General features: G+C 43.4%; 1 protein-coding gene across 8 annotated transcripts in view; it reads right to left on the bottom strand.

Annotated features, from left to right (window-relative positions):
• LOC120905120 (arrestin red cell) overlaps positions 1-23,792 on the bottom strand; it is a 71,020-nt gene that overhangs the window by 22,311 nt on the left and 24,917 nt on the right. For 5 of the 8 annotated variants that reach the window (XM_040315873.1, XM_040315868.1, XM_040315866.1 and 2 more), the window contains exons 2-4: positions 3,342-3,712; positions 2,249-2,340; positions 1,856-1,998 (exon numbers count right to left, since the gene is read on the bottom strand). In XM_040315873.1, the coding sequence (XP_040171807.1) occupies positions 1,856-1,998; positions 2,249-2,340; positions 3,342-3,436 (330 nt within the window). In that variant the 5' untranslated portion in view covers positions 3,437-3,712. The remainder of the gene's footprint in view (positions 1-1,855; positions 1,999-2,248; positions 2,341-3,341; positions 3,713-23,792) is intronic. The other 3 variants (XM_040315870.1, XM_040315869.1, XM_040315867.1) reach the window with 1 other exon arrangement.

The following is a 23,792-nucleotide window of genomic DNA, read 5'->3' on the forward strand; positions in this document are numbered from 1 at the left end:
CCGGCAATCACCAAAGGACTGCATCCCTCCAGTGCTGCACATAGATTGTTAAGCATTTCACTAAATTTTTCTGGTTCCCAGCTAGGAGGTGCATAGCAGCTGGCAAAGAATACTCCGTTAACTTCGGCTATGCAGAAGCCCTCGAACGTTTTTGAAACAACCCGCTGAATGGGATATCTTCGCACCGCCCAAATTGCTGCTGCGCCAGTTTTATCAGCCACCCAATTCGTAGATCCGATTGGAGCCCTGTAAGGCTCTGATATAATAGCAATATCTGCCTCCTCTTCAATCAATACCTGGCTCAGGAGGTCCTGGGCTGTTTCACAGTGGTTCAGATTTATCTGGACTACTTCCATGATGTTGTTTTTTTCGTCACTGGGCAGAATGCTCCACTCGAATGATGCGCGTTGAAACCAGCTGGACAGAACACACATCGAGGAGTTTTTTGGCACGCAGAAGCGAAGTGACCTTCATCTCCGCAGCGCAGGCAGCATTTACTCCTGTCTGGACCCTTGCAGTCCTGTGAGATGTGGCCCGTTTGCCAGCAGCGGTAGCATTTTCTGCTCGGAGTGCTGACCCGCACTGGGCAGACTGACCAGCCTATTTGTATTTTCCCTGCTGCTGTCATCGCCGGCACTAGCTTTGCTGGAAGTTTAACGATGGCAGTCTGCATACCCGAGTAAGAAGATTTCATTCTTACTTCCAATTTACAGCCTTCGGTGCAGGCAAATTGATTTCGCACTTCTCGTTCGACATCATCTGCCTCTGTCTCTTCATCGATATAGCGAATTTCGACAGTCTCCATTTGCCCAAGGGTTTTTACTTTTCCGGATTCTCCGATGGCCTTTTGGATTTTTTCGGAATAATCTTCACTGTAGGTACCATCGTTCTTCTTTAGCTCAAAGAGTAAACCTCCATTTTTGGTACTTCTAACTCGTGCGACTTGTTTGCCAAACGGCTGTAGCTCGGGATCAGTCTTCAGTTTTCGAAGTATGTCCTTGTGTGTAGACACTTCGTTTGTCTCGACCAGGATCGCCTCCGTTTTCGGTCGCCATGAGGTCAGTTTAGTTGGACCATTTGGTGCACCAGGTCTACCTTGACCAACATCTGTGGCCGAATCTATTGTAGCCTTACGTTTGGCCTTTTTGCTGACCACCGTGCTCCATAACTCGTGTGTGTGTGTGTGTGTGTGTGTGTGTGTGTGTGTGTGTGTGTGTGTGTGTGTGTGTGTGTGTGTGTGTGTGTGTGTGTGTGTGTGTGTGTGTGTGTGTGTGTGTGTGTGTGTGTGTGTGTGTGTGTGTGTGTGTGTGTGTGTGTGTGTGTGTGTGTGTGTGTGTGTGTGTGTGTGTGTTGCTAGCTCTCGGTGGAATTAAAAGATACACATGTTTACTTTTTGTAAGTGCAAAACGTACGTAACGTTCCTTCGCCAAATGGAATGACTTTTACAATATCAAAAAAGTGCCATGTCAGTGCTTTGAACGGGGTTTTTTTTTCTTCTTTGAGACATCAATGGACCATTTTAATAAAAAATAATGTTACAAATTTCATTCCATCTGTAGCAAAGGCAAAACAAAAATCCCCATTCCTCCGAATAGTGCACGTACAGTTGTGACCTACTGATATACATTCAATTTACCGTACACGTACGGTTAGAACGCTCCTCTGTCCCGTGCTAAGCACGCACACCGTCGCTCGTAGTGTGCCTTCGTAGAATTGGACCGACCAACCAACACGAGGTCGTTTGCCTTTCGATTATTCAGGAGATTAAACGCGCAGCAGCAGCATCATATCAGCGCGGCGCGTTACACGTTTGCAGACAGCGCTCCGTCCCCGCCCCTTTAACACAAATACTAACCTGTTCGGATGCCAGATACAGGTCCTTTCGGAAGGTTAGTCCCAGCACGTCCAGATCCTCCCGCCCGTACCGGAAGGCTGCCAGTACGTGTCCGAAAACTTTCCGCTCCTTCACATAGTCGGGATCTATCAGCACGACACCATCTGGCACAGAGCAGGTTCGTGGCGGTGAGTGGTGTTCGCCGGTGGGGCGCAGTTTATCGTTGATTTTGATGAAGATGGCGGCGTGCGCAGTTGTAGTAAAGGTGTGTGTGCAATGACAAAGAGAAGAAGGAGAACAGCGCATGAAGGATTACAGTGTTTTGGGGTAGGCCAGAGGGACTTGTTGCTTGCCGGTGAAACAACGTGTTACGGTAGAGCGTTTCACCCTTTCGGGGGTTTTTGGCGGGCTTACCTATCGGATCGACATGCGTGATGTGGTCGACGAAGTCACGTTTTCCCAAGTATACGGTGATTTTGCCATTCGAAGAACTTTTCTTAAATACTCTGGAAAGAGAGGAGCGAGAAACGAACAATACATTGTCAGTTAGTTTTATTGGGATAAATTAATGAATTAATTAACTAACTAATGTTAATGAAAAAGAAGCATTCACAAGCTTGAGATTTTAGTTCTAAATTGTTCATTTAGAGGGCGCCACTATGCGTATAAAAAGGTTAAATAGTACAACTAATAGGTAGATCATGTTAACATCTAACGCTTAAATTGAGCGAGATCAAAAAGAGTAATTACGCCTACTTCCGAACAATTCTATATCTCGCTGAAAGAGTCTATTATATGCCTGAACGAATCTACAACTCGCTGAACATGTCTATATAATCCTCGAAAACCCTGTAATGTTTTAAAAAAACAATATTTTACATTCGCTTTCACATGATCCTCCCATTAAATTTAGTAATTCAATTTACCAGATAAGCATTAAATACAATAAATCCTTAAATTATATAATATTGTCAATAAATTCAATAATAACATTCATTGTCTTCTTATGTTATATTGGTATATTGGTTTGATGCCGAGCCCAAATGGCCATGCGAACGACATTGCATTGAATCAAAATGACGAAATTGAATGAAACAATGATGATATCATTGTAGGTATGTTGACGAGTATGATCGCTGACCATCGATTTTGACTCGATTTTATAACAAATATATAACTCAATAGTATTATACTAAAATAAAATAAATATGTATACTAAATATCATTGACTGATCAATAGTACAAATTAAATAATTCAATCCACATAACACGAAAGCGTTTATGCAATAATACAATCTAATATGCAAAATTCATTGCAGGCCATTTTTAACGTTTACAGCAACGTTTGGTGTTTGCTTTCTAGAACAAACTCTAGAGCTCATTTTATTTTTATTATGCCCAGTATTTACCTAAACTGCCTACCCCAATAATGCTAATTACAACATGCAATGTTAATTTTTTATTTGCGCAAAAACCCACAAACCTAACCTAGGCTCAGCACGCTTACCTTGTTGCCTGCTTTTTCGAGCTACCCTCGTCAACGTCAGGATCGGGTGACGGTGCGGGCGATCTGGGCGATGATCCTTGCAGATGGGTATTCATTTCGAAACCGTTGTGTCTAATTAGAGGCCACCGTGCCACCGACCTCCGTACGTCTGCTTGGGCTTTCCACGCACTCTCTCTCACACACACACGCACGCACGCACAATTATTATCCTTTTTTCTTCTATTCACTTCGCAGCGCCACTGTTTCACCGCTTCGTTTTCATACACCACACAGCACTGCAGCGCGCCTGTCAAGGCAACTAAAAGCCAAATCTTGTTAGTTTCCCATACGGATTAACTGTTGCGTTTCACTCTCTCTCTCTCTCTGCCGGGCTGTAACGAAATGTCCAATTGGAAAACAGGTTAATTGCAACGTAAACATACATTGAGTGGGAGGAAAAGTGTTGCATATGCTCGTCCTATATACACGGTTTGTTGCTTTAGCTGCCCCCCTCCGTTGCACGATACACTTCTGGTGTACTACACTCTATAAACGCACAGCACATTCAATCAGCTAGATTGAAGTATTGCAACCCGAACGGCGACGGCACTTACATATATTAAAGTCTCAAAAGTAACAAAGAATGTAAGAAAAAAAAACACAAAAAAACGTAAAAAACTTATAATATTCACGGCCTTGTCACTCCGAATTAGCTGGCGTGTGAAAGGGACACAATGGACATATTTTACACTTCGCCTATTTTGACACTATTCAAACACACTCCCACACACAAACACGCACCCACCATTACTCGGGCTGGTATCTGCACACGAAGAGAACGCTGCCAAATACTAACATTTGCCGGCAACCGACCGGGGGCGCAAACCAAAATTCTTTCTCCACATTGCTTTGTGCTGGCGGCGAAAGAATGGCTCCAACAATGGAGCATCAGCCCGGTGTTCCCATAAATGGTATCCCGACACCGACTGTTTGCGGTGTGCTCGCGCGTGTGCGTGTGCCGATCCGGTTTCACTTCAAGATTTGGAACGAATGGCAAACCACCCCCAGACGAGCGGCAACAAACAAAAAAGAAGAAGATGCTGCTGAATAGATGAAGAGACAACGCTCACGAAGCGTTCTTGCGTTGAGTGATTTTTTTTTTCACACCATTACAGGGTTTTCCAGGGGTTCTCATAGCTGTGGGACACTTTATTTACTCTATCTTATGTGAACTAAACTTATTGTAATGGGAATTGGATTCTATAGCACTCTTGTTGGACAAATCTAATAGGAATTTCGAAGGAGCCTGTCCCAAAAGGGTGGCTGAGAGTCCAATTTATATCATATGAAGTCCACTTCCCATAAGAAAGAGTCAAGGAAGCGTCCCACTCCTATGAGAACCCCTGGAAAACCCTGTATTGCGCTTCTTTCTCTCTCTATCTCTGTGTCCAAGGATAGTTGTCACCCGTAAAGCGATGGATTCATCGAAAGCATGCTACGCATAGTTTTTACACCAGCACCACCCGCACGGAACAGGACACGGATCAGTGAAAAAAGGGAAAAAGTATTTTCTTTTCACACCACGTTCGAACAATTTTCGCATTCTCGTAAATAGTTTACCTTAGTGGGGAGACGGAGGCGAAAAAGTAAAGTTAAGTACAGTATGCACGATTTGCTGTGCAGTGAGCAAAGTTATTTCCCAATCAAGTTGATTTTTTTTGTGCTTGCGCTTCGAAGAAACTTATAAATACTTATAGCATTATAGCGCGCTTCCTTTAGGAATGCCTTGCCGATTCCCGAACAACCTTATTTTTACACCGGAGCTTGCCAAGTTGCTCCAATTTCCACCTCAATCGGGGTTTCGGGAAATGGAATGTACAGCAACAAAAAAAATCAATGAAGAATCTCTCCTGCGCCGGGGATTTCAATTGAATCCTTCTTACCTACAACAAAACCTACACTCCTCCGCATAGGATGCCACATCTCTCGCACCCGAATAGAACGAGAATCGCTAACCGACTCTGCCGGAGGCGAGCAAAGAAATGGCAAGGCAAGCGGATCGAAAGATGAAACGCAAAAAAATATATATACACTACCCGCCGTTCTTCGAGTTCTTTCTTGTCGGCGGAATTTAACACCTTCCCTACCAACCGCCGTTGTAATGCGAGGAAGGTAACGCGAGCGGGTGAAGAAAAACGTATCTCGAAGGCAAAAGGAGCAACACATGCTTCACACGCTCGGCATACGTCCTGTACACAGTAGCTTATCGAACGATCGATTGATGTGTGAAAGAAAAAAGTCTTTACAGTAATTGCAGAGCAGCATGCTGGGGCGTGTAATCCTTTTTGAAGAATGTGTGCGAGATCCATTGAAAATAGAGGGAGTTTTAAATAATAATACAACATAATCAACATTTATTACACAGCCATATCTTTTGATGATTGATAATGTTCGCGTCGTTTGCGAAGAAACGAACGAAAGGAATTAAAAATAATTTTGATAGGCCTTTACACAACATTTCAGGCTTTGGGTTCCAGTTAAAAAAGATATCGAAATGTATGAATGTGTCCAATCACGTGATTTTTTAATTTACAATTATAACCAGGGTGATTCGACAATTCAATATCACAAAAATCATTACATTAATATTGGATCATCCTTCCTCAAATGATGATCCTTTAGAAAATGATGATGTGTCTTTAGGAATAGGCGAAAAATGTACCTGTATACCTGAAGACCAATATAGCCAATAGTGGGTTTTAAGATACTAGCTAGCGTTTTTATATGAAGTTTGAGATTTGATGTCTAAAACGCATGTTAACACACCAAACAAATTCCAACTATCAGACCTCAATTTTTCAGCCTAGCTTATTTCAGCGTGAAAAAAATTTAAACAATCGCCAATTTGTCCCAGGTTCGATCAGGTTCGACCTCATCAATTTATTAAATTTTTCTATGCTATAAGATAACAACAATTTCAAGTAAGTTTAAAAAAAATCAAACAACATTTTTAGCATGTAAAATTACTATAATTCATTTCAAACAGAAAGAACCATAACGATCAAACGTCAATGTGACCAGGGTTTTTTCAAAAAAACGTTTCCCTGCAGAAGAACTCCACTCTAACGCGATGGCTGAAACATGATCTATATCATGACGTGTAAACTGTTAAATTTATCCAGTATATTGTGTAAAAGGCACAAAAGGTCTAATATCAATCAGAGCTCCACTATATTGTAATTAAAAATAGTGAACAATGAAAAAAAAATAAAAAAAAATAACGATCAAACAGAAAAAAACATATATTTATACAAAAACGGTGAAATCCAATATGGCTGAAATTAACTGTTAAAAACAACCCGGGTGATGGATATTCCCAAATAACCAGATCGAACTCTATAGCTGATTAGAGGCTTTTGAACGAAAAATCGTTCCGATGTCGTACTTTATGGCTGATTAAGAGATAAGAAGTATTTTGCGGAACTATGGCGCTTTTTAACAAGCATTCGGTACTCTTTGGAACCTTGACGCTGGTTAGCCTGATGTGTATGGCTCATGATGGAACTTGAAGGCTTGTTAAGAAAGCGTACCGAGCTTGGTGTAGCTTTATAGCTTTTCAATGCATGACATCGGTACAAGATGACTCTTGTCAAAGAGTCAAAGGCTTGGGCCGTCAATCATCTCATTGCTGCTGCACAAGTTAGATACGTTTATTGGAAAAATAATATTGAATGAAGTGATTGTGATTGTACAGTAAATTGTGTGACATTCTGTATAGTTCATGAATATAATATAATGAATATAACAATAATGGATTAAAAAATGTAAACATGCACACAAACAAAACAAATCCTGTTGCTTATTTCATCGATGACGCTTGCTTGAAAATAAAACACAAAGAAAAATAATCCCCGGCACCTTGGCATAAGGTAGCTGCTTAGGAGCTATTTAGAGGGGCCATCTGGAACTTTGATGCTGTTTATCTACTGCCAAAGGCAAATTCAAGCAGCGATCTTTAGCTTGCCAGAATTGGCTGCTTAAGCAAATTTGGCTATTTGGGTTGTTCCACTGATAGGCTGAAATTTCAGCATTCCAGCTTGAGATAGAAAACGGGAGGCTTTTACGATATTAGACAGTTGCTGTATGTATAGTTTGACACTTGGCGACTGAAATCATGTCAACTCCATACACAACCGTCGTCGATTCGTCACATGCACTATAATGTTAGGTCATGACGGATTGATTTTTTTGCTGAAGGATAAATATGTCAAGAAATGTGTCAAAAAAAAGTTCAACATTGGTTTGGATTGATTTTTAAATGTTTTTAGGTACTCTAACTCAATTCAAACAGAAAAAAGCAAAACAATTTTGAAACGCATCTTTGATTATACAAAATTGCTCGAAATCCAATATGGCGGAACGTAACTGTCAGATGGATACAACCCTGATGATGAATACCCAATTGACATTTTCGAGCACGAATAATCGGGAATTCGAGCAAATTCCCTTAAACTGGAGCCTAAAACTTCCCTTAAACTGCACCAGTTTAAGGGAATTTAGAAAAAGGCCTTTAAAATCAACTGTGATGCGGCTTTTTCGTTGTTTTCTTATAGATTCGCTCAAAAATGATGTTTCCTATCGTTATAGTTGGTCATGTAGCCATTTTATACTTAAATAATATTGATTTTTTATAAAATAACGTCACACAAAATTAGCTTTTGGTTTTCATCCGAAATCTAAGCTATGTGTGTAAAATGAGTTCGACGGCATCGTCAATCGATAGAAGAAAGTCTAATTTACGAACTCACCAAATTTTAGCGCTTTCAACACACTTGATCACACACAAATCCACAATTTCAGGCGTATCGAGTACTAATCGAGCAGATATGGGAAAACAATTTCGAGCAAATGTCACTTGGGTACAGCTCCACTGACAAGCTTAAAATTACAACTTGCTAGGCTTAAAATATAGAAGGGGCCAATGTTGAATATATCGAACCCATATACCTTTTGTTTGATGTGCCTGAGATAAATGTTGATAATTATGTAATAATATTTTTTTTTAAATCCTGCTTCAAATAAAGTAAAGTAAAACAGTTAATAACAAAAAGCAGCAAAGGCGTTATATTCACGCACAAACACCAAGGATAAATCCTTCAAAGATGCCAGCTCAAATAGCATCCTCACTGTTGCTGATTTGAAGTACAATCCTATCGCAGGAAAACTGAGAAGCTATCGATCAGTGTGAAAATACCCGCAAGCGACAATGAGATTAGCCGTGGAAGCGCAACCGAATTCCAAGCGTTTGGGCAGTTAGATGCGCCTGAGGCTACCGAGCAGCCCCACAACCCCACCCCCACAGCAGCACCGGCGAGCGTGTAGTATCTCAACCATCCATTTGTTAACCGGTGATGGGGTTTTATTGAATTAATTTCCACCGTGCTTTGGTGATCGTGCTCAAACGCACTAGAGCCGGCGCCCTTGTAAAGCACTGCTATCTTGGGCCTGGGGGTGAGGTGATCGTTGGAGTAAAATTTGAGCAGTAATTAATTTTCCACCGCTTGCAACACGCACCACGGGGCTTGTAGTGTGTCCCGCGGTGGTGGCCGGAGCCTTAACTGAATCTTGCTGATTAAAAGGGGTTCAACTTTACGAATCCTCCACGAAAATTCCACGAGTGATTAATGAGCCTGAAGCCAATTTGGCCGTGTATTCTTTGCAACGCCGTCTAGCGGTGTCGCAGTCGGAGGAACAACAATAATGCCCTCTCCTACGGCACCGATGGTGAATTTCCACGGCCAAGCCTCTCTTTGTTCAAGTGGACAGAGTTTGCCGGTAAGGTGGGATGGTGGGCCTGTAGCTGGGTGTAGAGGTGGTAATGACAAGCCGCCCGAGCCTTGGAGTAAGTCTGCAAAAAAAAAGGACAAAAGAGAGAAAAATTGCACGCATTAGTGGGTTTGTGGGTTGGTGAGAAATGAAGTGGGACGTGTTTTAAATGTGTTTTTATTTAACGCTGGTAATGGTTTATTGGTTTAATGGCTCAACGAGGAGCGCCCGTTTTACACTGGTCGTTATATTGTGAAGCTTTCGTGTGTACCAGATGCTCTTCCCGAGCAATCAATAATCATAATCTACCGTGAATATATTACTTCATTCGCTATAATACTAATACCAAATGCTTTCCATCCTTCGTCGAAGCGCGTGTAAACGTGAGGGTTGAGAATTATTTATTTGTGTGTTCACCCACCAGGAAAAAAGCCTACCTTTATATGTGGCTCAGATTATACACATTTTTATGTCTACAACAAACATTACACTGCGCTTCAAACAACACACGCCAAAACAAAACGGGTTCGTCGTCTGCCTATGGCGCTTGGCTGTACACACTCATGAATAATTAAGCGATCCCAACAAGCCGATAATTTATGCAAGACGGAACGGTTTTTTTTTTTTTGGTTTGTGTTTGTACATTTTTTCGCGTCATTTCCTCTCCGCCTCTTGTCCTTCACTTACGACCCAACAGGCACAAACATCAAACCATCATTTCATCCTTTGAAGCGTGATATATACAATCGTGCCCGGCCCGGTTTTTCACGCTCACAACTATAATCTTTCACGTAATCAGTTCTAACGCGGGCGACAGGCAACTACTAGGCGAGGCAGGAAGGGATGATGGGAACAAAAACAAAAAACTACATCGAACAGGAGGAGAAAAGCATTGCATTGCAAATGTAGTACGCCCTCTCTGTTTCTCTCTCGCGGTACACCAACGAACGGCGCCAGTCGGGCGGCGTACCCAGTGCAGCAGCAGCGAAATCCCCAAAGCCATCGCATGTGGCACGTGGTCCCCTTCTCCTCCCTCTTTCACTCGGTTGTGGTGCCCACACCACGGATAGAGGTCACCGGACAGAAGGACTGCTGCACCATTACTAAGCTCTCGGCACAGTTTCGTAGAACTACAACGAAAAAAAACGGGGCAAGATTTGGCTAAGGATACTGTACGCAACACTCCCACCACCAGACGACTCTGTGCTCTGCCCAGGCGGGGGCCGGGGAGTTAAATTGAAAAATGAAACACTCCAACGAACGCAGCGAGGTGGTAGTGGTGCCAGTAGCGGGCAACGGCTTATCATAACCTTGCTTTTTTTTACGGAAAAAGGGATAAACATAGCGCTCGGTCCTACTATATCCGCACTATCTAGTGCACGCGCAGCAGAGCATTTTCTCCACGCCAAACTCCACTTTCAACTCTTACACTTGATGGCTTGATATTTACTCTAATATCAGTGGTAGGATTTCCCCCTTTCTTCTGCTCTGTGTGATCAACCACACACACACACACACGTTGAAAATCCCCCGGTAGGGTTTCTTTCCGGAAAATTGTTTTCACTCGAATTACGTGTCCCCCGCGCAATTGAGGTCGGTTGCGTCTCGGACGAGCGAAAAGTGTCGCAATTCGTTGCTGCTGCTGCTGCTGCTACGCTACGCTACTTGCGACGTGCAATTCTATATCCCCAACAATCTACGCTGTGCTGTTTTTTTGTTCTCTCCCTTTCGCCATGAATTTACTATCATCCCAAGTTGACCCAGATAGTAAAATATCTTCTTTCAAGCACACACACACAGCTCGCTTGCTGCTTGTGTGCAATTGCGCGAAGAAGCAGCGGCTCTCGTTGTGTTGCCTTCGTTGGTTTAGATAAAAAGACAACGAGCGCTGCAAAAACTCACAATCTACAAAAGCACATACTGAGACACACACACACACACACACACACACACCCACACACACACACACACACACACACACACACACACACACCTACATACACCCACCAATTGCTGCAAATATCCTGCCAGTATCCGGTTGAGCAAGCAGGTTGATGTGAGGTTTTTTGCCGCTTTTGCCGCTTTTGCCGCACTACACTTGGAGCGAGGAGCGACGATTCTCCCCCACCATGTCCTGGGGTTTTGCTGTTGCCATTTTCACCCGAATGGATTTTCTTTTCTGGTCCACTAGAGCCACCACCAACCCATCCACCCACACACACACACACACATATTCCGGTTAATGCAATCCTTTCCCACTGCGTTGATCGTACCGGGCAATGGGTTTGGGCGCTCCTAACCCACATAAATACAACCCTCGCGCGCACTCACACGGCCAACGGAAACGTCCAATGGTCCGGGTGTGGGAATCATCTTGAGCAGTGGAGGAAGAGGCAAAGCTGCAAAAACAATACCGAATCTGGCGGAAACATTGCACTCGATTCGCTCGGTTTTGCGCGAGCGATTGAGAGGTCGTGGACCGATGTGTGTGTGTGTGTGTGTCGAGGCGAAGGAATTCCGGCGTGAAGATCTCCTTGTAGTAGCGGGTAGGGGGTGGTGTAATGCATGCGATATCCTCCTTTTCGGATAACCGCCGTCGGAACACTTTAATCGAAGCGTCTAGAAGGATTTCTGCCACCATCGGGACGGTAGTGGTATTGAGAGCGTAACGAAGGAAACTGTTACATTCAAATGCACACACACACATTACATTAGAGCTCAACCGTACCCCGGAGTGCAGTTGATGAAGACACATACAGTGGTTCCATTTTAATATCGAAGCGTAAAACCGCACGCAGCAACATGCAGACGGACCAAGAAGCGCACGGTTGCGCTTTAGTTTTATAGTGCGCGCTTTCGCTCGCAGTATAATAACAAAGTTGATGTGATGTAAAGAATTGTCCTGTTTACTTGTTGCAGATTTTGAGGTCATTCACTGCATATTAAATTATGTTATTACTTTTTGTAAGATACTATAGCATCTGGAGTGGAATTTACGTGCTGTTCGGACGATGTTATGAATAACATAATATTTTTATGAAAGGATATGTACAAGAGTGATATCATTGCAGAACACCAAGAAGAATTTCAATAGCTGGTGTTTAGGATACAATTCAACTTGGTATCCAATGCTCTACATTTTTTGGTTTATCTTCAAAACCCATTATTTCACATTTACTACACTCACATCACACTTCTTGGACATTAAGGACCTACGCAGTCATGCCTGCCGTCTGTACAGGTTTTTATTTATTTATTTATTTATTTTCAAACATAAATGTCTTGCACTCTTGAAGCTGTGACAAATTAAGTAGTTAAAACCTATCCTACACCTAAGTCCCAAATTATTCCGCTAACATCTTCCTTGATCCAGTGTCGCCAAAATTGAAGATTAATACAATGTTTTCTTTAAATACGTTGGTCGTTAAATTAAAATCAAAGTGATGGGACCAGTGTATGGAATTGCCTTGCCATAGCTAGTAACGGTTCGTTGTATTCAGATAAGGAACGCCTGTTCTCGCCGACAAGTAAATTACGAGAGCGAAGAGGTCTCGAAGGCGCGTGGATATTGATCTTCTCTAGTAAACAAGGGACGTCTAATTCGTTTTTTTAATATTTTGGCTACAAACATACATTGGTTAACCTTAAAACGGTGTTCGAGCGTCTGTAGGCAGAAGGCAACGCGAGCGATAATTTGGCATGGTTGTAAGTCCTCTAAATTGGTCGCATTTTAAAGCAAGTCTTGTAAACTTCCGTTGTATTGCCTCTATTCTGTTAATCATCGTAGTGCAATTCGGGAACCAAAGAATTGAGCAATACTCCACGCACGAGCGCACAAGACCAGTAAACATCGACTTAAGACATAAGACATCATTACATTCACGGAATTGTCTAAAGATAAAACCTAGCATCTTGTATGCCTTGTTAACAGTGTTGTCGATATGTAAACGGAAATTTAAACTAGAGTCTAATGTAACACCTAGATCACAGACTTTCGAGACGATGCCCAGGATTGCGGGACTTCCACAGAAACTGGATTCGATTAGTGTGTACATTGAAGTAGAGTAGAGAACACGTACACATGAGTAGAAATTACACGTGACAAGTGATTTGATACATCTAGGAATTGAGTATGGCATTGACTCACTTCTTCTTCTTCTTCTTTTGGCACAACACCCGTTGTTGGTCAAGGCCTTGCCAGTGTACCACCACTAGTGGGGGCCTTTGTCTTTCAGTGACTTATTGATTACCCCCATATCATAGTAGGATAGTCAGTCCTACGTATGGGAGCACGGTCCATTCGGTGCTTGAACCCATAATGGGCATGTCGTGAATTCGTTCGAGTTGACGACTTAACCACGAGACCCGCCAGGCATTGTCTCACTACGAATCATACAAGTGCATCTCTTGGGATAGATCGAAACAAACAATGAACTCTTATTAAATTTTCTAATATTTGATACAACGTTTTGTAGACGCATAATGTATGCATCTCCGTCAGCAGTATTGATAAGAGTTCTAAACATTTTAATCTCCAGACGCCTAACCTACTATTAATAATAATATATCTGTGAATTGCTTGTATCTGGTGCAATGTCTGACAATTTTCAAATTTTAAAATACGTTATGCTTGTCTACGAAACAATCAACAACATTCTTTGTGATGGCGGTCGGTCTTGTTACCCCTCATTCAAAAGATTGAAAAAAAAACGAATTGAAGTAACTAAAATGATGACCGGTATGATCGTGTACTAGTACTGGCCGACAAGAAGGAGACGAAGATACCACATCCAAAAGTCCTCTTTAACGACCGGGGGGGTTGAATGGCAAAGCAACATGAGCTTTATACAGAGTTTTAATATTTACAAACCCCTTAGGACTTTGATTTTCGCCCTAAACTAGGGCTGTTGATTCTGAAACCAAGTTGTCAAGAGTATTTATTTTAGCCATGATTGTATTTTCTTCACTTGATGTAAAGTTAAAATCAACAGCTATACTTTTGCGCATCCGAGTACTGTTAGTCTTTGTCTAAATATTGAAATTTTATCTACGCTACAAAGTTACTTCTCGTAGGTACCCCAACAATAATAATGTCCTGATAGTTGGGCATGGTCCATCTGTAGCTAGCTTTGTGTGCATATTTCTGAGAACAATAACCCAAAAAATCATCATCCTAAACGGACCAAATGAGCCAAACGCACTAGAACACGATATACAACACTATCATACACGTGTTATAGAGCCCTGTAACTGGATATTATCCGGTAATGCTGGGCCGTATTTCTACACCCCTACAAGTATCAAGAATCAACAGACACATACTAAACTAGGCCCGATGTAGTGTTGGACACACTGGTGGAAAATGATCGTCGTCGGGCGATGGACCGTATCGGTCGCAACGAAAGGGTGCATCTTTCCAATCGACCAATTGTGACAAACGATGACACAGGAGCAGCGTGGAGTTTGGACGCAACTATGCATGCCAGCAGAGTCACACAAACACACAAAAAGACAGGCGCATCTGTTGCGCCTCGGTCACGTTTCGAACGGATCCGTACGGAACGTAAAGCAACTCAACCAGAAACCCCCTGTGTCCAAGAGAACTTTCCGTGTTGCAGCTATAAAGTCCGGTAAGATTATGAAACATGTGGACCTATTTGTGCTGCTGTGGTGTGCCACTTTCCCAGAGGGATGTTTGCAGGCATGTCTAGATGGATGGATATGGGCAAATTTTGGAGCGTTTGGGCGCGCTTCGAGAGGCGACGACGACCGAACCTTCCGAAGGTTTGGCAGGTAAATTGAACCCCACCCATTTGGTGGGGGGCACATACATAGCAGTCAACGTAGCAGATGGAGAGGGATTTAGAAGGTAAAAGGACCATTGGATACGGCACACCCACACTCATCCACTGTTGATACACACAGTCAGTAGAGCCCCCGGTTTCCTGAGGACGACGACGATGGGAAATGTAAAAGCCGTCGTCAACCTGCGGTACGTTCTTCATGCGCTGTGGGAAACTTTGCTGCGATGGGATCAAAAGGATAAGCTACGGGGGGGCTTTGAAAGCACCGATATTGCCTTTCCTTGCAATGTTTTAGCAGGATAAAAACACCCTTATCAGAGTTTGTCATTTTTTAACATTTCCTGATTTCAACAGCCTTCGGATGGCTTGATATTTTGGGATTTTGTGCGAGGGAAATAAATTATTTTGTTAATTTTTTTTTTGGTTGTTGTAATGACATTAAATAACAAAAAACGCGTCTAAAAGACAAGTTGTGCGACAAAAAAATGATACTTCAAAGATCATGCACCTTACGGCACGAGTTCTTGGGGAAAAATAATTTCTGAAGCCAGGCTGCCATTAAAATTGCTCTCTCTCTCTCTCTCTCTCTCTCTCTCTCTCTCTCTCTCTCTCTCTCTCTCTCTCTCTCTCTCTCTCTCTCTCTCTCTCTCTCTCTCTCTCTCTCTCTCTCTCTCTCTCTCTCTCTCTCTCTCTCTCTCTCTCTCTCTCTCTCTCTCTCTCTCTCTCTCTTCACAGTCCTAAGCTCCGCACAAGTCAATTAATTACATTGATTCATATTGCCCACACAGCAATAAGAACGCTAGTGGCACAACGAAACGAAATCAGGACGAACGAAAACACTTCCCCCCGGTGGGTCAAATCAGAAGATTGTGTAATATTAATGGCATTATGTGTGTCGCTGTCCGGTTTGGCGAGATGTAATCAAACCCATCATCCTTAGTCTCCCGCGGATACAACCGAGGTCATGCAACATCATCATCATTAACGGACCGTTCATTGTTGCAATTTTGCTTCCACTTCCAAACAACTTCGTCCCGCGCAAGTGAGTCGAGCGGATCTGACATCCTTGAGGAATTGACTAGAGCTATTTTAGCTAGCAGCATTCGAGCAGCGTGATGGGCACGTGCAAGTCCTGTAATAGGTTTGGCTCATACACTCTCTCTCTCTCTCTTTCTCTGCGTTCAAGTGTTTCTGATCTGATTTGGTGTGGGTGATTAGCATCCGATTAGTGTCCATTCTGGGCATGAATGTTACTGATGAGGGGTAAACATGATATCACAATACACTTTGTGGAACATTTTCTGCTTTTTGATACTGATTGGATTGGATGTAGCCATTGTTTTAGCAATAACTTCTAACTTGCACGATGATGGAGCTTCCAAATACATGTTTATGTTACACGCAGATCGGTTTTTGGCCTTCGATTGACTACACTAAACTGGCTTTTATGAGTTACTATGTCATTTACTTTATGGTATTATAATCAACCATTTGTGAAAAATGGCTCATCTTAGTTTACATCCCAGAATGGTTTCAGCGTGAAGCCAAGCAATAAACTATACAATGTTTGAGTATTATTTACTGCTTCCTGTGCCGCAGTTACTTTATTTATAGCGCCGCAGGTACTGAACAGTCACTAAACAGAGTGTCTGTGAGGCGGTTCTAGATGGAACAAGATTACCAATGGCAAGTGAGTTATGGCTGTCGAAATGATGGACTGCCGTAGACTCAACTCTTCCAATTTACTAGACGTCGTGCCCAGTAGCCCAGTCATCTTTTTAGGTTATCCAACCAATCATACTAAGCGTTTAACTTCCGACACTAACCATGTAATATGAAACCACTATTTCTCACGACCCAAGCATACACAAGCGCACAGAACTTACCGTAGTAGCGGCGCCTAGCTAGCAAGGCAACTAAAAAACGCGCAACGGCAAAATGAAAGCGATTCGACAATAATTGAAAATATTACGACGTCTAACCGGGCGCCGCCACAGAGAGATATAACTCATTTCGGTACGTTTCACAGACCCGCCGCAAGCGTTGGCAGCGTTCCCAAAATGCACACTACTACTGCAAAGGAACAACTCCACACAGGACTTTGAAATGCAGCCAGGGAAACCCATCCAAAAAGCCACCCCTCCCCGTCTGCCAGACCACACCACTCTGTCTGTACCTATGTCAGGTCTTCTCGCTCTGGCGATGGACGACCAAAGCTCATTTACTTTCCACTCACGGCGAGAACCGTCGCGTACCGGGGGAAGAACATTAATCACCGAGGCGCACACAACAGTGCAATGCCCTTTAACCTCGGCTGTGGCTTCCGTTGTGCTGTCCCATCTTCCATAGCAAACCTTAGCAGATACCAGCTGAACTAGGTCACTGGATTTATTTCTCCGGCGCCGGTAAACTGTCTGCGCGCTTGCTGCCTCTTCGTCGTCTTCGTTGATCCAACGTCTCCGACGACAACAACAATATCGAGCGCAATGGGCGTACGGGTAAACACATATCCTCTCTGCTTCACTAAGAGCATGATGCGGCAGATCCCCGTATACCGGTCCATAAATTGTTCGCCCTTATCAGGGAGTTTGCAAAAATAAGACACTCCCCCTTCGCTTTGCGAAACAGGGAAGTCGTCGAACGACGGAGTTCAAGCATTGGAAAAAGGTTAGACAGTGCGCATAAGGTGCATTTATTAGAGATCAGCTGTTTTAAAGGATCACAAGAATTGGGTGAGTAGGTTCGTAGCTTGAGAGTTCTCACTTCAATTCAAAACAGAGATCTATTCAAAACCAATGCTTTATTCTTGGAACGTTCTCCTTACATTTTTAGCATTATTTCGTTTCCAGAAATAAAACTCATATCAACATCTCCTAGAATCATCATAATTCCTACGGTTTTGGAGCGATTTTTCCAACTCAATTAAAACAGAATCATGTTGCCAGCTCCGTAACAATCCATAAAGTACAGACAACAAGAAAAACCGCGCAATATGACCATTCATAAGCGTCACCGACTCATTGATTTTTATTGAAGGGTTTCAATAAAACATTGAAATCAATTCTCCCTCACGTTTACTGGCTCGCGCGGGGAGGGGCGCGTGCAAAAAGCGGGATGCAACTGGCTCGAGGCCAGTACACCGATGCGCGTGCATCGTAATAAACTCTAGCGGCGTTAATTATTATTAATTGCTACCATCATCCACCTATCATGTAACAACCATCCAACAGGGGTGACACGGAATGGTTATTTAATTTCGCATGCTACTTCCGAATACGCGTTGGCGTATTTCGATTCGTGCAAGTGACACAAACAACCGTGTAAAGTGCAAAAGGTCAAACAGGTTTTGTGGTACTGGAAAACAAAAAGGTTTATTATCAGAATAAACCCGGTATTTCGCTGGAAAGGAATAATACATTGAAAACAGCGATTTGTCAAATAATATTCATATTTTAATTCAAAACCCACAAAAAGGTTACTAGCAACGAAATCGAAGAAAGAAAGAACAGCATGCTTTCTGCGTGTGAAAAAGTCTCACCATGCACAAACATGATTCGAGATTATTGTACCAATTTACTTTTACTGTCCATCAGTCCCCTGCTACCAGAGCCGGGGAAGGGCAGTGCTTTTGTACTATCGAATCGAAAAGATGGGATCATTCAAGGGCCGGCCGATCCCAAACGGCATCCAATCGGATTTGGAATCTAATTTTATCTGCAAATGTATTGGTACTGGCACAAAGAAGCCACCTTTTCATGACCTTCCCAAGAGAAACAGAGAGAGAGAGAGAGAGAGTAACATCTGCCCTCCGCCTAACGGAAATGGACTTTTAATCTTCCAGACGATTTTGCCTTTCTTTATTGCATTAAGATACCATCCGTTCTGGGTCCCTTTTTCCGGCCTGAGAGACATTGCTGCCTCTCTATTATCAAGGCTTTCTAATCCAACACTAAAACTACACCCATGGATAGTAGGATAGACACAAAAACGAAGCATATTGTGATCGGGATTTCCAAACGGGAAAGGATCACGAAAACGATGACGAAGATTTGGAAGGAAACGTTGTTGCAAATAAGCAATTTGTTTAGCATACGTTACGAGAAACAAAAATGGAACCTTAGAGCTAGCAGGCTTCTCTACTATGTCCGTCTTTCTCAGTTCCAAACGCGGAAGTACCACCACCAGTGCCCTCAATTACTAATTCCATCGCTACCGCTAGCGAGTTAGTGCAGTTGCCTGCGTGCCGTATCCATCAGATTGTTGTGTGGAGATTTTATATCATTATCGGTTTGGCTCAAGAGCCCCAGCACCAGCACCGGCTGATTGCAATCTAGCGCCGCGACCCGGCACATCCATCAGCAATCGCCACGGCAAAACCTCCTCTGCGACCTGTAGAGCGCCCCCGATGGGACAGAAATCAAACTCAAGAGGGCGACGACGACGACGACGAATGCAAATCGTCCTCGAATTCAATTTATGTACAACCACCTCGGGGCAAACCATTTCGCATGCTACCAGGAACGCTCACAACACCAGTTTTGCAGCGGCGTTTGCGGTGACGGCTGAGAAACGGGATAATGCAAGCCGGAACTATCGGTGGGGGGAACGAGAGACACCGTATCAGATACCTGTTCTAGGGAATCATCATATGGAGGGCGCAGCGGTACAAGCGCACGCCGGGTATGTAAATGGAAATAGTAATATTCAGGCACTATCGGGACATTCGGGCGGAGAACCAAAATGGCATTATGCCATAACTCGATATTGGCGGTGATGGTGATGGTTGGTCGTGCTGTTGATGGTTCGGAGGAATTTAATGAAATTCGCTTCGCTCGTGCACCTTTCAATCATGATTAATGTTAATTTGCCTGCAATATGTGTGATTTTCCGGAAGGAAGCAGATTGAGACAGATAGCTTGCTGAAGGTATGCAAAAACGGAGAATGAGCATGCAAATTATAGAGCTTCGGTATTTTTTTATTTTAACTTATGAGTGCATGAACAGGGCAAACAACGCCAAGAATAATTGTTGAATAATTGCAAATTTTAGTTGCAAAGTTCTAGGTCGCAAAAGTCTAACGTCGCAAAATTCATGGTCGCAAAGTTCTTTGTCGCAAAGGTTCCTTGTCGCAAAGTTCTTGGTCGCAAAAGTCTAGGTCGCAAAATTCTTGGCCGCTAATTTCTATTTCAGAGAGTTATGCAGGAAAAGTTAATCATTTACAGCATACCATTCCTAAGTACGCAATGAAACAGTAGTTGTTTACGGTTTTCAGGTTGCAAAGGATCTATACTGCACATACGAAGCTAGTTTGATGGGTGATTGTCAACCGAATATCGATATGATTTCTGTAAATTGTCTAACCCTTTTGGGAAGAAATTAATTATTTCAATGTGAGTGCTTATTTAATTATTGAAAATATTCCCAACTGCCCAATCGTTCATACAAAAACGAACATAAACGAACGGAACACAAATACTGCTCCAAACAATTTAAAGAGCGTCCAACTTCCCGGAAGCGAGCACACACTCATCGTGATGGTTTTACCGTACGCCTCTCGCCGCTCATCTGTACGCCGTTAGTCACACGCACAAAGGAAGGAGACTCACCTAGCACACGGCCTTTAGTGCCGTAAAATGACATAAGCAACGGGCAGCCTCTTCGCTTGTCTGACATTCACACATTGCTGGACAAACCCCGAAAGCGAGCGTGTTCGGTACCGCCATGCAAAGAATGCGTCATTGTCATATTTCGCATTTAAAAAGCATCGCCATAGTTCTCTCTCCGAAACCATGCCCTCTCCCACCACCTTCTTCAAATCATACCCCCGGAATCCCCCGGAACTGAATTATTTCGCCCTAAAATGCCCCCACCACTACACTACGAGTAATGCGCAAATGTTCCTGATGCTCTAGCAGCGGCTCAGCAATGCCGACGACGTCATCGGTGACAAAGCAAGCAGGCAAGAGAGACATATGATTACAATTTGTCGCGCAATGGGTGCATTGTGTGATGAATATGGTTCCCGCCGTGCATTGTACCGTACGAAATGTGTCTCAGCTGTAAAGGAGGGACCCCGAGAACTGCATCATTGCCTTTCAGCTGTACCGATTGATACGCGCATGACAGCTCAACAGTGAAGGAGGCTTTTTGAACAGAAAAACTCATGACTCGACACGATCATAGTGCGCGCACCCACCAAACCCGAGCCGATTGTGGTCGCGTGGGGATGGAAGCAGCTTACCCCAATGTGTGAATCATTGCAATTTTCTGGTACGTTATTTTAATTAGCTAACATTAAAATTCCACCGCCGATTCTCTTCTCTGTCGGCTTCATTGCACTGACGATGGAAGCCGACACAGACAGTCACCTTTCAACCGCTTCAAGCAGGGTTTCGATATAAGACGGAGTCTACTGCTACAGCTTGAGCGAACTAAATTCACCTAGAACTAGTCCCCAGTGCCCGCAAGCGCCACTCTGCACTCACTGGAAAGATTGCTCACTGGAGGAGGCGGTGCCACGTGTGTGGTGGGCAACCGTGTAAACACACCGCCGTTCGACGTCATGACAAATGAATGTCGGCATGGTTTTGGCAGGTTTGTAAAGGGACACTCCTACTACACCGCAGTGCCGGTTGAAAGCGCCTTCGCGAAACGGTTGACTTTTGTTTCTTCATTGTATGTGCGCGCACCGTCGTGAAGTCGCTGTTTACTTTCCACTGTTCTAGCGCCAGTGGCGGCGATGCGTGCCGGAGCGTGTATCGTACCCAAAGCTAAAAATATACTTCATATCAATCGTTTGACAAGCTCCAGCATTCGTTCACTTATTGGGGAGGGCTTTCTATGAGAAAGCAAATGCTCTTAAAGGCTTATGGAGGAATCGGATCGAGAAAGTTGCGCAAAAAGGCTCCCTCTGAAGATATGGCTTTTGATTCTTCGATGAAACGGAAGCGTTTGAGTGATTTAAGAACATTGATAACACATTTTCGGTGTACAACATGACTTTAAATGCCCCTACTGCCTCTTCTTACTGCACTTTACATCAATTATTCAACATTCGATCATATGACATCAATAATTAATTGGTCAATTTTAAACAACTGGTTCACGTACACGTGCAGTTGTGCAATGCGTTTTGTTTTAAACGTTCTATGTGTTGTCAGATGATCAAAAGAAAGCCACAGCGATTTATAACAAGGTTTTTACTTGTTTTCGCAAGTGTAGCAACATTTAACGCAACTGTAGCATTGGAGAGCACAAGCGCATCAGTTGTTTTCGGAACGTCATCATGATAAAGACAACCTTCGCTCACTTCATATCGCAAGCGCGGTAGATAAGATCACAATTCCAGTGTTGCGGATGCAAGCAAGTATTCAACTACATCAAACGTATTCACAGGTCCATTGAAAGATTGGAAATTTGGTTGTTTACAAATTTTTAGGAGATTTTATAGAAAAAAATCCAAAATAGTTGATCACGATAATTTACAATTGTGAGGGACGAGCACTTTACCTAACTCTGTAAATTCTAATTTTTTAGTTTGTGCATTACTTTGAAAATGTTTATAGGCAATGGTTGTGCGAAGGTTGTCTTTATCATGATGACGTTCCGAAAACAAGTGATGCGCTTGTACTCTCCAATGCTGCAGCTGCCTTCAACGTTTCTACGCTTGCAAAATCAAGGCAAAAACCCCTGTATTTCTATCTAGCAGAGGAATAAAATGCCTAGCACAACATACTATGGCGTGATTCTCCCGGCTTCCCTCATAAGAAGGCAATAATGTGTGACGCGAGGTTGTAGTTTGTGCTGCCCCTTCTTCCCTATTCATCTTAGAAATACATCCTGCTGCATGCGTGTATCATTGACGTCACAGATTCGCAACGACATCGTCGGCTCAGCAACAGTATTGCAGAGAGGAGGAGAAGAAGGAGCAAACGAGTTTACAACGATCCACTTGCTGCTTGGAGTGGCGCTTCAGTACGAAACGTTCATTAATCCCACCCGCTAAACCGCCTACGAGACAGCGAGTACGTCGCCACGAAACCAAACACTCATCCGGTATTGGATCTGTTCGGCCAAAAACTGATACCAACCTTTTGGCGACAGCCAGACACAGGCCCACAACCGCCCTAAACGGTACCACCATCTCCACCACCAATACCAGGCGCGGCTCTTGGCACATAAAAAGAAACCATTGTTCCGCCTTGGATACGCAACCCGGTTTCTATCTGAGTTTTGTTCGCCCTCTTCTCCCTCGTGAAGTCTTCCCTAATTTTGCTTATATTTAATATACAAACAGTCTCGATGCGATGCCACTTCCGTTTACGTCAATCCCATGGAGATTTAATTTTGCGTCTCCATCTACACCATTCCAAATGGCGAATCAATACGTCTCTTCCCAAAATAAAAAGCACACGCATTTCCTGGGCCCGAGACGGACCCACGAATCTCGGGTTGTCCCAGGAACGTTGTGTACAGCGTCTTTCACACGTGCGACATTAACGGTGTAACAAATCACAAAATCAATCCAAGGTTGTGATCGGTCCCTTCATCAAGGCTTGAAAGCCCCCGGAGCATTGGCAGGTAGTTCGCAGCCAGTTCGCAGGCAGCAGCAGCAGCAGCACGTGTTTCAATAATTTATCGATTATTGCCCAATATTTGGCCGCACCACACATTTCAACCCAAAATCAATTGCCGTAAGCAATGTGAAAAGGGGACCGAAACCCAAACAGGGACGAAGAAAGGTGCACTAAGCGGCACTGCTTGCTAACCTGTTTACTGTGTTTCACTACTACTGTCCCCACATTTACGTGTCCCACACGTCGTTAACCATTGCCGCGCAGGG

Source organism: Anopheles arabiensis, chromosome 3, assembly GCF_016920715.1.
Source record: "Anopheles arabiensis isolate DONGOLA chromosome 3, AaraD3, whole genome shotgun sequence".
In the NCBI taxonomy this organism is placed as follows: Eukaryota; Metazoa; Arthropoda; class Insecta; order Diptera; family Culicidae; genus Anopheles; species Anopheles arabiensis.